The following is a 21,476-nucleotide window of genomic DNA, read 5'->3' on the forward strand; positions in this document are numbered from 1 at the left end:
TTTTAATAGTTTTCTGACTATCAAACAAAACAGTTTAACAAATAAGTGACAGTTACCCTGATGTTAAATATATCACAAAGTCAGTGACTGTAAAATCTTATTCGCATATCCTCTTCAAGAGTTTTGAAAGTTTGAACTTGAATTTTCACTATTACTTGTACAGCAGTGTGGACACCATGGGCACTGATTGGCCTCTTTGTTTTTACTGACGTTATCTATGTTTAGTTTTAGGTGTCTTGTACAGCACCTTTGTCAATTCCCTTAGGACACTGGTTGCATGTGACATTTAGTCATTGATGGCATGTTATATACAAACACAAATTATTGGTGCCCATCAAATGCTTTGTTTTGTCACAGAGCGAATCCACATCAGCGTGTCTGTTTTCATTCTTTCAATATGTGTCTTTTGCTTAAACTACTGTGGTACTGGCTGAGCCCACTTGTGGGATAGGCTTCACCTAAGCTGCACAAATTACACGTTTCATAAAATCCCATGCAAGTAGGCTATCAAACACCTGGACTGGCGAAGCCTTAAGTGATGTGCTCACCCATGTATGTATTGGTACTGGTGTAGAACAACTCATCTAGGGAACAACTTAGCACTGAACTGAGTGAGCAATATAAAGTGGCACTAGAACATGTGTAGATCTGGTGGATATGGAGGCTTAAAAAGTTATACTCTGCTTCACTTGGCCCCCGAGGACAGAAGGATCAGGACAGAAGAATGCAAGAAGAGATTTATAGTACATACTATTAAGTTATGAGCAGAAACGCCCACAATGTGTTTTTAGCACTTTTGTACAATAAGGACAACAGCTATTAGCCCTTCAGTCATTATGAAACTATCCTTTGGCCAATCATTTATAAGTTAGGGTCCTCTCTCAGAGAATGGTTGCAAGCCTGCTGTACTAGATCACAGAAAAATATCTATATCTGGATGGATAAAATACCCTTTGTGCATGACTCCTGATGCCCCCATAGACTGTATTACTGAGCTGTTGCTAAGATGGGATGAAAGTGATTGGCTGGGAGACTGAGGTATAGTGCCTGAGGTCTGCATGTTTTAAGAGCTGTATGTCCCCCGGAAGCCCATGCATGAATGCCAGATGTCTGGCTCCATGGAGGGAAGTTCAAGAACTGAACCAGTGGGCATTATGCCCTCATAATAACTAGCAGATTGTACTTTGAGCAATGACTGGTTCAGAAGGATTAAATTGCTACTGCTGCAGAGCCACAGAATCCTTGCTAATACTTAAACCGATTAGTGGATTCTGCACAAGAGGTCAATGGATTGAAGCAACATAGGTTTGAGGGGATGTCATCCATGTGGCATGTAATCATCACTTTTTATCAACATAGTTAAGAATTTTGAATCTCAATCAATAAATCAATAACCACACCAGTTTATTAAAAGGATTATAAAATGTATTTCCCTAGATTAACAATGCTAATGTCATGAAAATAACTCTCAAACACAAATGATAAGCATATAGAATCAATAATGGTTGATTAGAACGTCTAATATATCTAAGCTTAATCAAAACGATCAAACAAATAATCTCCAAAACAATAACGCTGATTAACAACACCAAAATCTGTAATAATGGCAATTTATGCATTAGTACAACATTCAAATGTGTAAATATGAATCTTGAGCATTCGGTGTTAATACCCACACTAACCACGAATTAGCATCAACATGTTGGGCTTCATGTAAAAAGAATTTAGTAACCTAAATTTAGAAAAATCTCTTTAACTTGGGTTATTAGGAAAAAACATTGTTAATATGCAGCAATCAAATTATAAGTTGCAGCTGGTACCTATAAAGCAAAAGAGAAACATATAACATTACAATATCATACGTTACCCAATTGATAACAACATGTAGTCTACTTCAGCAAGGGGACACCCTCAGGTATATCTTCGGAAGAATCGGGCCTAACAACAGCTAAACCCACACTGCTAATACGACTCGAACCATCAGCAGGAACTCTAGAATCAGACGACTTTGATCATAAGACAAACATCTTCTACCCCCCTCATAATCCTACTCATGTTGTTATATTAATCCTCAAAAAGCTTATGATTGGTCAGTTCATGGGAAGGTTACGTTTCAGCCAATAGTAATTTTAATTGATAACCTAAAATACTACATCATTTCGTCAACTAAGATATGTTCTCAACGGTAACTTTTCCTCTTCCGTCTCATCTGTAGCTTCATTGTTCCATCTCGTCTAAACTTTTCTTCTCAGTCTTCTCAGGAAGAAACTTTCACACTTCCAACATTCACTTCCATCCTCGAGGAAGAAACCACGTATTAGTAAAATTCTCAAACAATAGAACATTCAATGTTATTCAAAGATTCAGTTAAACATGACCTTGTAAGACATAATGCAGTAACCTACTAGGGGTAGCTGTGGCTATTAAAGCATCAAATACACATTTATGCAAGCATTGAATTATGGAAAAAACTACAACATTTAATCAGAATTTTACTCAGATAAGAACAGAAAATAAACTGTGGTGACCATTTTCAAAAGTCACCTGTTTTCACATGTTAATTAAACATATAATGAATATAATAAAATCATTAATAAACATGTTAGAAGATTCACACTCTCGCACTCCCTCCTCTGATGACTATTTATGTCATCACATCAATCCATAATAAATGTATTTATTATCATCAATTCTTCAAAATTTGATCTCATTTATTTTCGCGTTATTTCTCTTTCTCCTTCTATTTTTCCCATTAAAATGTTGTCATTTGAATATTTAAACTCCTATTTTTCTCAGTTTTTCTCCTTTTTAAACATTTTATCATTTTATGTACGCCCCAAATCCCAATTAAACAAAATACAATTATTGACACCCATTTTGCTATTGTCAAAATAACACTTCTTCCCATATTACCAAACCAATTTCCCACAGCTTTAATTCCCTTGCCAGGTTTTTCCCAAACAGTAGTTTGTTAGTTCTTTTTAAATCTTCTTTGTTAATTGTTACGTTTTTAATCAATTGTTTAACTTTTCCTGAATTATCATATATAAATGAACAACAATGATTCAAACCAAGCAATTTGCAAACTCCGCCCTCTTTTGCTAAAAGAATGTCTAATGCAAGGCGGTTCTGAAGTGCCATAGCTCTTGTAGCAGCCAACTCAGTATCTAGAAGAATAACAGCTCCAGAATATCTTGTCAACATGTTTTCCACTATTGTAGACAACGTTTGTATTTTGATCTAATTCAAGACTACTCCCACTGAAGGAATTATAGCCCCAAAAATGTCTCCCACAATGCTAGAAATTGATTCCCGCTTGTGTCTCATTTGAAATTTCATCGTTTCAGGAATCCTACTCAAGTCTTCCAATTGATAGATTTTTGGAAAGACTATTCCCAAATAACATGTTCCATACCATCCTCTAGGAAGATGGTGATATGCATTTTTCCCACAAATATAGTAAATTCCAGGTACTGGTGGATCCTGTCCATTCATCATAAAATCCCACTTACTCCGAAACACCAAAACATTTCTACACTCACTCTTTCCCACAAACACTCTATCATTCGTACTCCATGGACTATATACCTAAAGTCTTCAGCATCTATTGCTAGTTTTCCTTGTTTAATAATATCAGTATAAGCATAATCAACCCCAGGTTTTCTATTTATTATTCCCTTATCTAGCTTTGCCTTTATTTATCTTCTTCTGTCTTCTGTGTTATCTAAAAATGTATTCTCTACAGGAGTTAGTATACATGTTAGGTTATTCCTGTGAGAGAATGAAGTGCCAAAGGTTAAAGTATGCTCAAATAAATCTCTCATAATAACTTTGTTATTATCTTTGGCTATTCCATTCAAATAGCTTATGACAGGTACAAATGAAAATACCATGTCATAATTCGAATAGAAATACTGAATATATTCTTGATTATAGAAACACGTTAGTAAAAGACTACAACTTATAGCATAAGTTACAGGTAAGTTATGGTTTGTAGTTCCTTCTTTCACTGAAGTCAGAATCTGTGTACATACACAACAATCGTTCGCGTCCATCACCTCAACATAATCATGCAACAAGCAATAGAAAACATTAAATGAAAGGTCTTTCTCTTCATGTATGTATTTAACATCTATTCTAAACTTATCTTTTGTTAGTGGTGTATCAGTAATAGCCAAAGAATTATCAATCTTTGAAGTCTGGTTGGCTCCATCCATCTCATAAACAGTCACTCCTACAAACAGCAATAAACATATCAACACACTCACTACCGCCGATCCAATACTTAAAACTTCACATGAACTAATTCCACTGTTTTGGTTATGTAAGTTGCTCATATTCTCCATAGACTAAAAAAATAAAACAAATAAAAAAAATTATCACAGATTTTCGAAAATCAAATAAATAAAAACAATCAAAAATCCCTCCTAATTGTTTTTTTTCTTTTTAAAAAATTCATTCACTTTGGACAGTCCCTTTGTCGATTTCAGTATAGCAGCTTGTCAAATCCAGTTAATCATTTGTCATTTCCAGTTTATTAATGTCTCTGTAAAGCACGACTTTCTTAGAATTTTCAATAATATAATAATTCAACATCTCTGTCAAAACAATAGCTCAAAAATTCTTCTTGCCAATCATTCGTATTAAATATGTCCATTCTGGTCCAGCATATCGCTTGTTTGCAACTCTTTTTCTGTTCGGTCTCTTGCTACTTTTGCCTTCTTCTCCACTAGTGTTTTCTCAGTCATTCGATTCTTCTTTTTCCTCTTGAATTGATGGAACTACATTAATTCTTCCACTCTTTGAACTTCTCTCTGGCCAAGTTTCTCCCTTGAGTGTCTTTTTCGTCAACAATCTTCTCACGATTGAGTCTTATTTTGCCTTAGAACCTTTTTCTTCTGATTTTTCTGCAACTGGTTCAGGAAGAGTATAATCCACTTGGGCAGGACTACCCTCAATTCCTTTCCAATGGGACCATTCTGTTGTTCAGTTTGGTATGTCAAACCTCCTCGGATCAGAATCAGTTGTTTCACTTACCTCACAAACTGACTCTTCTACTCTTTCGGCAGATTGTTCAGCTTCTTCTGCACTTTGTTCCTTTTTGTCTGTTAGAGGAGTAGGCACATCTCTTTCATTTTCAATATTCTGCGGACTCTCCTTCTCTTTGCTCCCAACGTTGTCAACTGTTGGTAATCTCAACAGTTCTTCTTCTCTTTCTGTTTGATCATTCACTTTTCTCGTGTGGCTAGCATGCATCCAATTCGGCAAACCAGCACACTTCACAGCTGTCGTTGTTGTGAGCACTATTTGATATGGACCCTTCCACCGTGGTTCCAGGCAAGACTTTCTCACATACTTCCGTATGAGCACCCAGTCACCAGCTCTCAGGCTGTGGTCTTGACCTTGCTTTTGTTGTACTGTTGTTGCTTCCACCTGATGAGACAAAGACCGAACCACATCAGCTAAGCTTTTGCAATATTGTAGCACCATATCATCTGTAATATTTACAAGTGCATTTGCAGGTATTGATGGCAATCTCATTGCTCTTCCCATCAAAATCTCATGTGGAAACAACCCAGTCATCTTATCAGGAGTGTTCCTCATTGACATTAGCACTAGTGGCAAAGCATCTGGACATTTTAAATTTGTTGCTGCACATACTTTTGCCAAAAGTGATTTTAATGTCCCATTCATTTGCTCTACAAGTCCTGATGCTTCTGGGTGATAACTACAATGTAGTCTCTGCTGAATGTTTAATGCTGAGAAAAGCAATTTTATCACTTCATTATTGAAGTGGCTCCCCCTATCTGATTCTATAGAAACCGGGAAACCAAAACTTGGAATAAGTTCTTGCAAAAGTAACTTAGCTACTATAAGTCTGTTATGTCTCCTTGTTGTATATGCCTCAGTCCAGTGACTGAAAGTGCACACAGTCACCAACACGTATCTCAAACCAGCACAGGCAGGCATTTCAATAAAATCCATTTGCATCCTGCTGAATGGACCTCCTGCCATACCTATATGTCTCACGTTGACAGTTGTTCCTTTGCTGACATTCATCTGCTGGCAGACTATACACCTATGGCAAACCAATTCAGCAACTTGCCTGAATTTTGGATTATACCAAAATTGTTTAAAACATCTGATAATTGCGTCTCTCCTATGTGTGCCTGACCATGATAGTATCTGGCCATCTGTGTCAACAAACAGTTTGGTAAAACCACTTTTCCCCCTGTTGTCATCCAAATTTTATCTTCTCTCTGAATGCAACAATGTTTTAACCAATCCCTACACTCCTCCTCTGGAACATTGTTCTGTATGGCCTTTAATTCATCTAGTGTCTCAACAATCTGCATTCTAAAAATATGCATACACTTCATCATTTTCAGACATTAATTCCCAATTTCCTTTGACTGAAATTCCATTCAGAGCACAAAACTTTGGAACTTGGTCTGCATAAGCATTTCCCAGTGTTACATAATCGTGTCCTCGCTGGTATGCACTGCATTTAACCACAGCAATTTTCTCAGGTTGCTGTACAGCTTGTAACAAATCATGTATCCTTTCTCCATTTCTTACAGGTGAACCTGATGAGGTCAGAAATCCTCTCTGTGACCAAACTTGCCCAGAATCATGTACAACACCAAGTCCATACTATCAGTGTAGATTGTTACTTTCATCTGGTCTGACAATAGGCATGCTCTAGTAAGAGCCACCAGTTCTGCGATGTGCAGAAATTACTCCTTTAAGCCATGATGCGTCTAGTATCCCAGTAACTGTACATACTGAATAACCTGCTTTTAGTGCACCCTCATTATCTCTTAGGCAAGAACCATCTACAAAGAGAATTTGATCATTGTTTTCCAAACAGATGTCTTTAATGTCATCTCTTGGTTTGGTGCATAGCTCTGTCACCTCCAAACAATCAATGTCATCTGTTTTATTTTGTTCATCTCCCTCATTTGGTAATAATATTGCCGGGTTAAACACTGTGCACCTTTTGATCGTTACATTTGGTGCTTATATTGTGTCAATCTTGCATTTGTCAGGTATTGTGTTTTTGATCTTGTCAATAGAATTTCTATTGAATGAGGTACCATCACTGTCAGAGGATAACCCATCACAATGTATTCACTTTGAGTTATACTCTGCTCAACTGCTGCAACTGCTCGCAAGCATCCTGGTAAGACTGCTGCAACATTATCCAAAGTAACTGAAGTATATGCTACTGGACGATTGACACCACTATGTGTTTATGTCAAAACAGACAAAGAACATCCATCACGCTCATGACAATACAACAGGAAAGGTTTTGTGTAATCAGGCATACCTAAAGCTGGGGCTTGACACAAACTCTCTCTCAGTTCAGTAAATGCTGTCATGCATTCATCATCCATCATTATGGGATCTGAAACATCCTTATGTGTCAGTCTTTGCAGTGGTTTAGAAATAGCTGAAAAATTTGGAATCCACTGGCGACAATATCCTACAATTCCCTGAAACATCCTCAACTCTTGCTACGAATTTCGTATTTTCATTATCATTATTGCCGCTACTCTTTTTCTCGAAAATTCTCCTTGATCCTTTCTCGATCAAATGACCCAAATATTTCACTACTTGCTGACAATACTGCAACCTAGTAGGAGATACCTTATGACCATTACCTCCCAAAAAGTTCAACAATGCAATACTATCCTCTTTACAACCTTCCTTTGTCTTGATGCAATCAACAAATCATCAATGTGTACTGCACTAATGTCAATTGGTAAGGCATCACTAATGACTTCATGTTCTTTTTCAAAATCTGATTGAAAATTGATGGTGATTCTGAAAACCCTTGAGGAATTCTACACCAGCAATAGACTCTGGCCAGGAACTTAAAACCAAAGAGATATCTACTGTCCTCATGTAGAGGCACGGAAAAGAAAGCTTGGCACAAATCAATTACTGTGAACCATTCTGCATCACATGGAATTCGAAACATTATCACTGCTGGATTTGGCACAACTGGACAACATTTAACCACAATATAATGTATTTTCCTCAAATCCTGTACAAGACAAATTTTCCCATTCAGCTTTTTCAAACCCAATATTGGTGAGTTACATGGGCTGCACATCACTTCTTTCAAAACTCCCTGTTATAAAAATTGTTCTATCAAAGGTCTTATCCCTTCAATCGCCTCATTTGTCATTGGATATTGTGCAGTCTGTGGAAACATCACATTCTCTTTCACTATTACTTTGACTCCTTCAACTCCTTTAATCAGACCAATGTCTTTTCCTGATAAGTCCCAAACCTTGGACTTAACTTTCTTGTAAATCAATTGGCAGATCTTTCATTTCAAAGATTGGAAATAAATTAATCAAATCTATCGAATTGTTATCCTCAGTTACCTGCTCATTTTCATCTGTCTGTTCATCAAGATTTATCAAAGGAAATTCTCGAGACACCATCTCTCTTTCACCCACCTCTGATGAATCCTCTCCATTACTGTTTGTCTCAATTTCAATCCCTTTCATTGAACACAAGATTGAACAATTTATATTGCACAACAAGTCTCTTCCCAATAATGACACTGGGCTAGAATCACAAACAACAAAACAAAACCATGGAAATCCCTAAAATTTCCAATTTTCACAAGAACTGGTTCTGTAAGAGTATTGACCAAATGTTTATTTGCAACTCCTACTATTTGCACTGACTTCTGTGAAACTGGTATGTCTGGAACTTCCACAGTTTTCACTGTTGAGCATGTTGCTCCTGTATCAACCAGAAAATAAACCTCATGACCATGTACTTCACCCTTCACATAAGGACCCCTTTGATCCACTTCTAATGATGCGGCCATCATACACTCCTCCTCGTCTGAACTATCCAATGGCCATTCAGCTTTTATTTCATCCTCACTGTGTAAAGGAAACTGTTCAGCTGTTTTTACACTTTTGTTCGATCTCTGACTTGTGACCACTTGCGAAATCATTACCATAGTGCTCTGGATCATTTGAACCTGTCTTGGTATGTGCATTTGCTGTATATGCACCATCTGCACCTCTGGCTGCATTTGTTGTAACTGTGGCATTTGTACCTGATATTGTGCATTCTTTACCTGCTGTATTGGTTGTAAAGGCTGGAAACCCTGCATGTTATTCATATTGTTGTGGTAACTTGGATTTTGACCCCCCCCATCCTAGGTCCTCTCAGGCTCTGATATGGATTGACCCCATTTGTCTGTTGCACAATTCCTCCTTGATTTAACATCAGGCACTGCCTTTTCCAGTGTCCAATTACTCTGTAAATATGACAAAGTAACACGTTTTGCCTTTGCTGACCATCCTGCATCACCACTTAACTCAAATCCACATTTCTATTGACTAACGGAAGCATCATTCCCCCTCGACCCCTACCTTGACCTTGACTCGGAAACAAACCATTTCCCTGTGTCGGCTGTTGAAAATTTCCCTGTAACCCAGTTTGTGCAGCCATGATTTGCATTACCATCGCCTTTTCTTTCAACTTTTTCTGCTTCATCTCAATTTCATCACTACAGTATTTAGCATACTGCAACACCTCATCAATCGGATTTGCTTCTCAGCAAATTAAATGATTCGTAATCATCTGATTTATTTCTGGTTTTAACCCTCAACAAACCTGAACACCAAATGATTCATGCTCTCTTTCTCAATTGTTTCCAAACCACTGAATTGTTTGAACACCTTCAACAACCTTTCGTAATATGCATGAGCCGATTCCTTTCTTTCCTGTAATGTTCTATTTATGTGTTGCCAATCAACATTTTTCGGCGAAACTCTCGTTTTCAGAAACTCAGTGACCTTATAGTAATGTTTTATTACTTCAGGAGATGGCACACCCGTTTTCAAATCTCTTTGTGGTTCACACATTGGCCAATCAACACTCCTTTTGCATTCAATCCACAAATCTGCTGGAACAATAATATCAAAAAGTGTATTCAGATCCTCTCATAGACACTTCGCATGTTTTACAAACCTATCTGTTTGCTGGTACCACTCCATTGGCTTCTCTCTCAACCTCAGATAATCATTTGTAAAACTTAAAATATCACTTCTATTCCAAGGTACATGTATGAAATTCCCTCCTGGTGTTTCTCTCATTGTCAGCATTTTTACTGATTCTCCTGCCTGTGTCACATCGTCTTTCTTTAGTCTTTCTCATTTCTTGACCCATCTACCTTCCCATTTATCTAATGCTCTCCAAATCTGTATTTTCTCAAGTAACTCTCTAAGATGTGTTTTCATCCCTGCAGATCTCATGTGTATAAAATCTTCCTCCTCCAGGTTTAATCTGTAACTTCTCTTCAAAGTTTTAATTTTTGACAAATTAATGTCACAATTGTCTGCTACTTGTTGTAGCTACTGGTAAACTCTCTCTGCTCCTCTGGTAATTATGTTACACAAGTATCTCAATTAAACTTCAGTATAAGACTCAAGTCTATTCACGCCCATTGTCCCTTCCAAAAGTTAATTTCCTTCCATGGCCAATGTCACTCTGTTTATTGTCTCTTCCTCTCTGTTCTTTCTCTCTTGCGTTTTTGAATTACTTAAGTCTTCGAAACATTGTGTTATTTCTTGTGCAGACAGACCTTTCAAAGAAACTCCATTAGGTTGTGCACCTAAATCTCGATCTTGTTCTGAACTTGCACATTGTTGTGGAACCATTACTCTTTGTCCCTGGCTATTGTACAATCTAGTCCCTGAATTTTCGACAGGAGACAAATCTATTAAAGAATTTGTTTCATTCAAACTTTGTCCTTGTCCAGAAATTGATTTTTCCACAGCCCTGTTCTGAACTTCAATCAGTGAACTCACTCCACTTTTATCTACTTGTGTATATAATGGAGTTACCGGCCAATCGTAATAGGTACAGTAATTGCGTCTGGATTAGCTAAAGATCCAACCCTTTGCATTTGCCCTGTATTCATGCTCTGCATTTGTGATATCTGTATTTGAACAGGCTCTCTTATGTTCAATCCTTGCTGAGCATGGGACAACACTAAATTAGTAGTCGTCCTTACAGACTGAGCCTCAGGCTGTATTTCAGGAATGTTTATTTCTAACTGTTGTCTGTTGTTCAATGAATCATTGAAACTACTCTGCTTCTGAACCCTTTCATTGTTCAGGATACCTCAGAGACTATCTCATCTTCACCCTTCTCATAATCATCATTCAACATGACTTGTTTCGAGTCTTTTAATTTTTGTTCTTTAATCTCTGTTGAACCCTTTTTCTTTTTCTTCCCATTTTTTGTTTCGTTCTCATCCTCCTTTGTTCTTGCAGGAAATAATCAAATTCCCTGTAATGTTTCTACTCTCCACCTTTTCTGCTCTTCATCCCATCTAGCCTCCGCTAGCGTCTTTTCTACTCTCCTCATTTTTTCATATTTTAATTATTGTTGCTGTCAAGCTACCATCTCCCAAATCGCTAAAGCTTCGTATTGTGCTGGCCTAAGTGGAGGTTTTAAACTGTACATTTTCAACCTCAAATTCTCCAAAATTCTCAAATTAAAAGTTCAATTTTCTGGAAAAGCCAAAGAACCTTCTTTTCTTGTAATCTTGACTCGATGTTTCAACCAAAGACATGCTCCTGCACCCTTCCCCCCAAATACAATATATGCCGAAGTATTCTCTGGCGGACAAACCTCTCCTTTGTGTGCCAGAATATACTCATCACCTCTCAGTGCGGTTCTCAAAGCCTTGAAAAACTTCATTTTCAACTGAATTTTATTTAAACCTGATGTCCACCACAAAAGTTATATAGGAACTGAATTAATTTAAGCAAAACAAATATTAAATCGAATGAAAAGAACCACCAATCATGAAAAGTGACTACGATCCCACAATTCTCTTCGACCCTCTCACCTTACAATCGCGTTACTCTATTGTCGGACTGATTGACGAATCCGTGCGCGACACTTCTCACTAATCAACCAATCCCAGCGCGGCACCACTGACGTCACACTAACACATACACCCTTTCAGCGCGCTCGCTGAGACATTGACGAAGCCTATCGTACCGATTTCTTTCACAACCCACACATAAACTCAATGCAATATTAATTTGCGAGCTAACTTAAACCAAAAAAAAGGAAACTAATCGCTTCAGAACCTTCCAAAGTAACCTTCAGCTTTCGCCTACTCTTTTTCACAGTTCCAACAATCGCGAGTAAAATTCGACCTGCAAATTTCACTTCTCAACTGATCCTTTGACTGTCGTCCTAGTGCACTTAGTACTCACCAATTCTTCAGTATAGTGTCAGTCACACCAATTACCTTGCAAACTCGACTTACCAGTCACGCCGGATCGGTCTCTTAAATGAACGAATTACAACATATACCAATTGTCTCACTACACTTGTCAATATACTCCAGAGTCCCAGACCTCTCTCTTCTTAGGTCTGTCATCAACAACCATGTGGATAATTTTTCCAGCATTAAGCGCCACACTCAAATGAAGAACGCCAGTTCAGGCAATCTCCAAGAGCTGATTTGTGGCCCAAGCTGTGGGCTCCTCGTATTTCCCAAAGCAGCAGAGCTTTCTGCAGAGGCCGGTGTAAACAGAAAATCACTTTGTCAGATAACATGAAACATTGTACAGCCTTGCATTCACTGGAAACAAAAAACACAGTTGCATTTCCTCTCCTCCATCTTCACCCAGCACATGCAATGAGAAGGCTGTTTTCAGTGAAATAGAATGCCGCTCTCTCTCATAACTCTGATTTGCTGTTGCCAACCAATCAGTGTGAAGGTGTGTTTCACAAAACTGAAAATGTGTTGGTATGACTGAGGGATGATAGATGAGGAATAGGGATGATGGATGAGGAGTAGGGATGATGGATGAGGTATGAAGTAGGAATGATGGAAGATGGATGAGAAGCAGAGATGAGGGCTGACAGGTAGGAATGATGGAAGAGAAGTAGGGATGATGGAAAAGAAGTATGGATGAGAAGCAGGGATGAGCAATAGGGATGATGGAAGAGAAGTAAGGATGATGGATGAGAAGTAGGGCTGATGTATGGTGGATGAGAAGTAGGGATGATGGATAAGTAGGGCTGATATATGATGGATGAGAAGTAGGAATGATAGATGAGAAGTAGGGATGATGGATGAGAAGTAAGGATTAGAAGTAGGGATGATGGATGAGAAGTAAGGATTAGAAGTAGGGATGGTGGAAGAGAAGTAGAGATGAGAAGTGGGGATGACGTATGATGGATGAGAAGTAGGGATGATGTATGATGTTTGAGAACTAGGGATGATGGATGAGCAGTAGGGATGATGGATGAGAAGTAGGGCTGATGTATGATGGATGAGAAGTAGGGATGATGGATGATAAGTAGGGCTGATATATAATGGATGAGAAGTTGGAATGGTAGATGAGAAGTAGGGATGATAGATGAGAAATAAAGGTAAGAAGTAGGGATGATGGAAGAGACGTAGGGATGGCGGATGAGAAGCAGGGATGAGGACTGAGGAATGAGGATGTCCTAAAATGGATGCTGTACAGTTTAGTGTTTGAAGTCACTGTTGAAAGGCATCTTTCAACTCACTACTCGATTAGTACACCCACAATATGCATCAATAGGCCATTGGAATGATGTGTATGCCTCAGGTTACAGCACATTAATGTCATGGTGACACTTGACTTGAACTTATATGGGTCTTGTGCTTTAGTGGTGGGAACACTGTGAACATTTTACCCTGACACATGTGAAGCACAACTTGGGCCAAAAAGCACATTAACCTATTGACTGCATAATTGAACAATTTAAAGTGATTGTGTTTTTTCTTAGGAGCCCAGTGGCAATTCATTTCCCTGAAATAAAATCCAATTATTCTACAATGACCACTGATCATCACATGTTTGAGTAAAAGCAGGCTGTGTGTCAAAACCACAGCATAAGCATTTCGCCCACCCTCACATGAAATGTTTGGCCAAAACGTCACATGATATCAGGTATTGCAACCTTTACATAGCTTTACTGGACCTTCCTCCAAGCTTTGTACTTGGTAGAAGGAGAGGTTTTCTAGATGACCCTACAATGTCATGGAATGAGCATTACACATACTTGATAGCTAATGCCCCCCACCTTCTTACTTATTTTGCTGAGAGAAAAATGAGTGATCTAGTATTCAACCCACAATGTATATGCTTATTGTACATCCTTTTCAATTCTGTATGTTAATGTTGCATCTGTAACAAACCTAATACTATGGGGACCCCCTAGAGATAGCAACACACTACATAGATCCTAAATACAGTACATTATGATTCTGAGAAACCTTCAGTGCAGTGTGGACTGTATGTACTCCGGTGACAAAAAGGTTGCTCTATACTCATCTAAATAAATGTTGCATTTTTGTAAAGGCAATGCGAAGCATTCATGCTGCCAGGGACAGTCAATGGTAAATCTAGTCAAAAGCTCTGAATATCTGAATTTAACCGTATCTCAATTTAGATGGTGGTCTGTACATACCAAAAATACAGAGTAAAGCTTTGCACAATGTGACCAGGTTGTTTAGATACATTCACAAGTCTGGCAACCACGCTACAGAGGAAATCTCCCTCACTATGAACTGAAGATTGTACACCTTGGCTGTAAAGCATGTTGCCACTGTTATCTGTCCTACTTTTACATAATTAAAAATTTCTAAAGGTAATATTCATGGGCGCTCCATATACACTGATCCGCACTGTGATGCCTGAGGATAGCCATACCTCTGTAGCCTACTGTCATTATCTAGGACCTGAGATCTACTGTTGAGAGCAACTGTACATTGCTAGCTGACACACAAAATGTTCTGAACACAGGAAATATGAAGATGTATTCTGTTGGTAACTGTTATGAACAATATTGGCCTGTAAAATCCGTATCAGGAGGAAACGCTTTAAGGAGCAATGTAGCCAATTGGGAGCCGACTTTAAGAAGTCTACACTGTAACGGTAAGTTATGGCTAATGACTCGAGGTAAGGGGGAGGGTAGGTATCAACTGTCACTTAAGAAGAGAGTTTCTATCGCAAAGCTGAGACTAAATGCTCTGGCAGTAGGGAAATGAAAATTGATTGGGCCTCGCTGTTCTTCACTTCTGGGAATAGAGTCAGATATCACACACTTTCACCTGCTGTGCAAGTATTGAATATATGTAAGGTTGCCTCTGATCAAACCTCCAGATCCTGGTGTTTTCCAAACATAGCGAGAACCCTGGTGAAACATAAGCTGACAGGGCAGAATTTACAGTTCTGTTTGCACTGATTGATTTGGCTGACAAAAATTGGGCCATACTAACCTTCATTTTTAACAGCTGAGCACTCTTTGAGAAGCATTTCTGTGATACATAGAGACCGCTAGCCACCATACGGTCTCAACATATTTGTCATGAAACGAGGAGCGGCTGCATGTATAACCTTGTGAGTCGCATAAGCCATCTTGTAAAAGGACCTCACTTCAATGGGAAACCATTAAATCATTAATAAATTAGATGAAATGTGAACATTGGTTTTGCTTTCAGTGACAAAATGGAGCTACTGCATGTAGGACCGCCTCAGAGAGGCGACGTGTGCTTTGTATAAACTGGTCAGGACCAAATTAGCTCTTTTGTAGGTTGTCAAAAGGTTTTATTGTGAATGAAGATCAGTGACAATGGAAATTGGTAGTGGTGAGACTCATTTGCAGAAATGTGATCCTTTATAGTGACCAAGTCATCCTTAAGGATGATGAAATCCAGGATAGAATCTTTCTTTCATGTAAGTAGGTTTGCAGTGTTGGATCACATCATTACCCAAAATGATCAAGATGAACAAATCAGCAGTGGTGCCAATTGAATAACCTCAATCGATGTTACTGTCCCCTAGGAAAACCTTCCAGTCAGAGAGAATAAGTTGGTGTGTAATATGTTCTGTAAATATTGAATTATCGAAGAAGGGATAGTAAAATAAATGTACACTACTTTAATTATACGATTTCCTGTAATAAGCACTTTAAGGTCAAGTCAGAGTCGCTTACCTTGGCTTTACACAGTTTCAGGCTTGCCTTTATTAAATGGTGTATTGAGAGGGAGAAGTCGTCCACTTTGTTCTGATCTGTTCTGTGAAGAGTCACTGAGCTGTTTACGGTTTACTGTGAGGATGCTATTTCGCCTGCTGTATTTCTATGCAGCTCTGTAAGGGTGAGGTCAAATTATTTTAAAAAAAGCAAGCAACATGCAAAAATAAATTAGTTTATCTGCTTCGAATAAATCCCAGGCCTGAAGGATGGACATCATCCTGCCTAATATATTCTCTTTTTTGTCTGCAGTTTTTGGACTCTCGGAGTTTCTGATAATGTGGTAGTACAGGTTTTTGCATGTTTTTATTGATAACACTTAGTATCACATTTTTAATTAACAATGTCCCTCAATTTTTCTTAATAGGTGTGTGATTCTTATCCATGTGAATTATATGTCCCCAAATCTGCTTCCGCCCCGATCATAGTGGGCAGCTCAAAATTTCGGAGCAGGGGTCGCTTTCCTGCTCTCTCCTATTATTGCCAAGATAACAATGTAAGTACTCTTTTCTTGTGTTTTCATTAGTCAAAAAGTTTGAGTTTTTATTACCATTCTTTTGCAACTTTAACGTGGCCATTTTTTATTTAATCTGTAAAATGTAATATTTAATTTGGCTTTTCTGATTTAACAGTCCATTCGTGTTGTCATAAAAAAAGTAGGCTCAGAATAAAATAGAAAATGTAAAAATGTAATTACCTGAATCTGATAACATTTTTCAGACTGAGTAATCAGAAGCATATAATAAAAAGCAGAAACATGGTATACCTCGAGCAATAACGTGCAAGTGTTTGTATAACATGCAAGACTTTTCAGATGTTTAAATACTTTGTGCTTGCCAGCTGCTACCTTTTGGACTCCAGAGAGTATTCATTTTAAGACTCCGGGGCACCAACAAAACCAAACAACACAGAGTAACTTTTCTGTAGACTTGATTATTGCACAGGTCGTCCAAATCTGGTCCTCTGCTTAGGAACCATGATCCGAAGCAAGGACTGGATAGATAGGTTCGTAGAAACTCCTATTCAATATGAAGTAACAGACTTGGGTTTGATGCACTTCTAGAGATTGTCTTTCTATTCCTTAAACCTTAGGTCAGAGACAAGGCACTGGAGAGAGTAAACTAAGAGAGAGGGTGGTGTAGTTATCCATCTTGTTTTGTGCTGTGTATTACTTTCATTGGGGAACATCTGTTTGCTTGAGCAGGGGTTTGAAGATTATCCAAAAGTAAGCCTCACACAATCAACAAAGGGACTTTAATGTTGTGTACAATCTAGCTGCATGCTTGAGTTAGCTGGTCAATGATCCTTCCCATTTCACTTCTTCAGCAGATTATTAACGGGGAGTAATGCTTTTAGATGTAACATTTAAATCGTATTTGCTAATAGCTGAAGCTAACCGTAGCCAGGCATATTTTTTGTCTTTGGTTGTATCAATTAGGGTGTTATTGTGATAATATCTTTAGCAATCAGTGCAAACATTGACTAAAAGATTATATATATATATACATATATATATAGCTACAGTTGAATCTACCAAGACATCTTCTACATTCACAAAAGATGAGTTTTTAGCAGGAGCTATCTACTGCATAATAAGAGTGCTTGAAAATAGTCATAAAATCCACCTTTTTCAGCAACCACAGAATGGGAAGTGTAACTGCACTGCTACTCTGTTACCACAATCTAGATAGTAAGGGACATTATTTTGGTTGGCATGGTTTCACAACTGTTCCCTTATATCTCTCCAGAATGTAGGAAAACATTGGACAAAATTCCTAAATTTCATCAGCACTGCGCTTTTTTAGACCAGGACAAGTGCAAACACTTGGGCAATTTTGTCTGTTGGCAAGTGACTGGCACTTGTTCACGACTGAAACGCCTATGTTTGGTTCACAAATGTTTTAAAAAACATACCCACTGATAACCTCTGTTTCCAGTTTTCTCTAAGCTGCTGTTGGCCATATTTTACTTGAATCATTAGAACTTAAAAAACAATATTCTTCAGCCTTGCTTTCTAAACAACTGGTGAATTAGGTGATGCACTGCTAAATTAAGATTCTTTTACCTGATTCTTTAATAAAAAATACTGTAGTTTTTTTCATGTCACTTTAAATACTGCTAGTTTTTTTTTAATGTCCAACAACAAACGAAAAGCCAATCAGTTTGCTGTAAAATAACAATAGAACTACACCTTACCCCAACAAGATTAAGGGCCTGATTTAGAACTTGGCGGACGGGTTACTCCATCAAAACTGTGACTGATATCTCATCCGCCGAAATTTAAATCCCATTATAGCCTATGGGATTTAGTTTTCAGCAGATGGGCTGTCATTCACCGATGTGACGGAGTAACTCGTCCGCTAAGTTCTAAATTTGAACCTAGCATCGTGGGGAGCCTTTTCTCTATTTTATGAAAGATGGTCAGTGGTTGTCTATTCTAGGATTGCGGTAGTTCAGCTAAACTGCAAGAAAGGAAAATTATGCTGCTCTGATTGAAACAAGCTGGCCAGTGGTAATTGAAAAAGAGCAGTCTCTTATAAGCAAATTTTAATGTGGATGATAGTCCAGTTTTGCTACATCTGTTGTAATCTTACTATATTTATGTACTACTTTATATTTTGTACTTTAGCAGTCTGCTTTTATTCCTTATTGGACTGGCTCCAAAACTACAATGTACTAGGTGCTGTCAAGTTTTTGGGTTTGTAATCCATCACGGGTCTCCGGTATAGTATAATGGAAGCTCAGGAAGCAGAGATAAAAGCTGGCTTGAGGAAGTAGTGTGAAACAGTAACTCGAGTGCTATGCGCTGATGTAGGAGCCCAAGTTGACTGTAGATTCCAAGGAAGAAAGAGTTGGATACATCAGTGTTTAAGTTGGTGCCATTGGAAATGTTCCTAGTTAGAAACAAGGAGAAACAGATTGGTATTAGACTTGCTTCAGTATCCAAAAAGACAGCATTGGAATTTCTCTAAGCTAGGAATAAAAAAAATCTAATAACCAACTGTATATATTTTACAGCCGTGCATATGAGACATATAAAAAGGCGAGGAAAGGGAAAATTGGGTTTTGGTAATGGGTAGGGTTCAGTATTCTGATAAAGGCATCAGAGATGGGCATAATCTGGTCTGGTTCAAGTATCAAGGACAGGTAGTGTCCGGTCTGGTGCACGCATCACACACAAGCAGCATACAAAATGTCTTTCAACAGTCTGGGCTTTCCAAGATATTGATGCATTCATCTGTTAACAAGTCATATTCTGCATCAACTCAAAAAGCATGTATTTTATTTCACATCACGTTGTCTGTTAGAACAACATAGGGTTACACGTCAGCCTTTTAAAACAATAGTCATGGAACCATTGTAAGCAGAAGAACATACCACAACTGTAAATGATTTAACAGCAGTCCCTGTACAAAAGAAGGTGGTATAAAATTTGAAGAATATGTTTTTCTTTAAATAATTCTATTGATTAAATTATATAGTATAAAGAGCAATAAAAGGACACATCAGCCACATTTGGTTGCAAGTAGTGTACGTCATGAATCATTTAGTTTTTTAACACCACTTAGAACAGTGGAAAAAGTGGCTGCCTCCGCAACTGTATAGAGGAGCGGAGATGGAGCTCTCCCTGTCCTTGCATCTTTTACATCTGTCTGTTTTACCATGGTGTATCTTGAGTTCAGATAAATCCAGCCAGGTTGCTGTGACTCAGGTTTCAGATACAGGTAATTATTGGAGGAAGTGTACACCCTGCTCCCTATATTACATCAAGCACTACAATGCCACCCCGGATGCAGTTTCACAGTGGTTCATCATCTCATTTGGGAACCAGTTCCATCAGTATAGAGTCCCAATAAGACACACTTTTATCCCTGCCAGCCTTGAGCTGTAGTTGCCTTCCTACTGCATCTTCTACTTGTGCCTAATTCTATAGATCTCTTTTCCATGCTCTTTAAGCTGGCGTCTGGGTGGCTGTTTGGGCAAGAATGTTAAGAGTGACCTGTGTGGTGCAAGGGGGAAAAAGAGGAGAAGAAGGAGGGAAAAAGGTGAGAAGGTTATTGATAGGGGCAAGATGGAAGAGTGATAACTTTGAGGTTTTGTAGGAAGAGAGTGGAAAGGTGAGGCAGGTGATGTTGGAAACAGTGGAGCGGTGGGAGCACAATAAAGATCTGGCTGCAGGATAGAGAGGGGAGAACTTAATAATTGTAGAAATGGAGGAAAGTGGGAGAAAGAGATGCAAATCAATTAGTGAAAGTAGGACAAGGGTGATACCTAGAGTAGAGAAGGGAAAACAAAAGGTGACTTGTTCAAATAGAGTGAATGACTTAACGGAGGGTAAAAGATAGGAATGGAAAGACTAGGATGAATGAGAGGAATGGATTCTAAAGGGACACAGAAGGGGCAGTCGAGTAGGTGGAGGTTTGAGACAGATTAATATGGTGGTTAATGTGAAAAAATAAGTGACTAGTAATGGTAGAGTTTATTCAGAAGGGGGAGAGTTCACACGGCTCGTGGAAGTAAAGTAGTTGAAGAAATGGAGAGAAATCGAGGTTATGCTAGATGAATCTTCAACAGTACTTTGTAACTGAAAATTGTCTTTATATAGTGATTTGCTGTGAGTAGAACACTTCTCCAGAACCCAACGCTAGGCGTAAAAATGAATAAGGTTAGTAAAAGTGTATTTGTTTTGTTTTCTTTTGGATTAGTTGTGGCAACTGTGTTAAATTTTTACTCTTGAGAACTCAAGCATCTGCCTTATTTTTTTAAAAGATATATCAATTGAAGTGGATTAGTAAAGGGTAGTCTTGATGTGTTATTGGGAGTGGTGGAAATATTTGGATACATTTGGAGAGGATGTTTGGGAGTCCATAGTAGTCAGAAAGGTTTGGGATATATTTAGGTACGCTGTGCTAGGAGCCTTATGATGCTTTCTGATCCTTGTGGCCACCAGGGCCTGTGGACAGCTGAGACATTCTAGGTCTTATATTGTGTTATGGAACGTAGCCTGATCTTGCCGTTTGTTTGTGTAGACACTGAGCACTATGGACCTTCGATCATAGCTGTGAAGTGGGGATATGGCTGTGTAGCCTGGGGGATTGGGAGCTGGAAAGTGGCTTCTGGGTGTATTGGTTGCACTAGGAGCATTTGAGTTCCTCAACTTCTGGATTAAATGTCCCTATTAACCATCACAGAGTGTGGAGGGAAATCAGAGAGGCAGCCCCAGATATAGTGTGCCTCCAAGAGACACATCTTAGAAACTCAGACACAAACCTAATGAGAATTAGAACATTCGAATGTTGGCATGTCCATTGAAGACAATGGACTGCTGCGGGCTTTTACAGGCCGGTAAAAGCCCGCAGCGCCAACATTCCAATGTTCGCTTTGTTCACAGCAACAGCTGT

The 21,476-nt window shown here is 38.5% G+C and overlaps 1 protein-coding gene across 2 annotated transcripts in view; it reads left to right on the forward strand.

Moving 5' to 3' along the window:
* MTMR7 (myotubularin related protein 7) overlaps positions 1-21,476 on the forward strand; it is a 372,736-nt gene that overhangs the window by 93,448 nt on the left and 257,812 nt on the right. For both annotated transcript variants that reach the window (XM_069200518.1, XM_069200527.1), the window contains exon 5: positions 16,442-16,570. In XM_069200518.1, the coding sequence (XP_069056619.1) occupies positions 16,442-16,570 (129 nt within the window). The remainder of the gene's footprint in view (positions 1-16,441; positions 16,571-21,476) is intronic.

This window comes from Pleurodeles waltl, chromosome 1_2 (genome assembly GCF_031143425.1).
Source record: "Pleurodeles waltl isolate 20211129_DDA chromosome 1_2, aPleWal1.hap1.20221129, whole genome shotgun sequence".
Lineage (NCBI taxonomy): Eukaryota > Metazoa > Chordata > Amphibia > Caudata > Salamandridae > Pleurodeles > Pleurodeles waltl.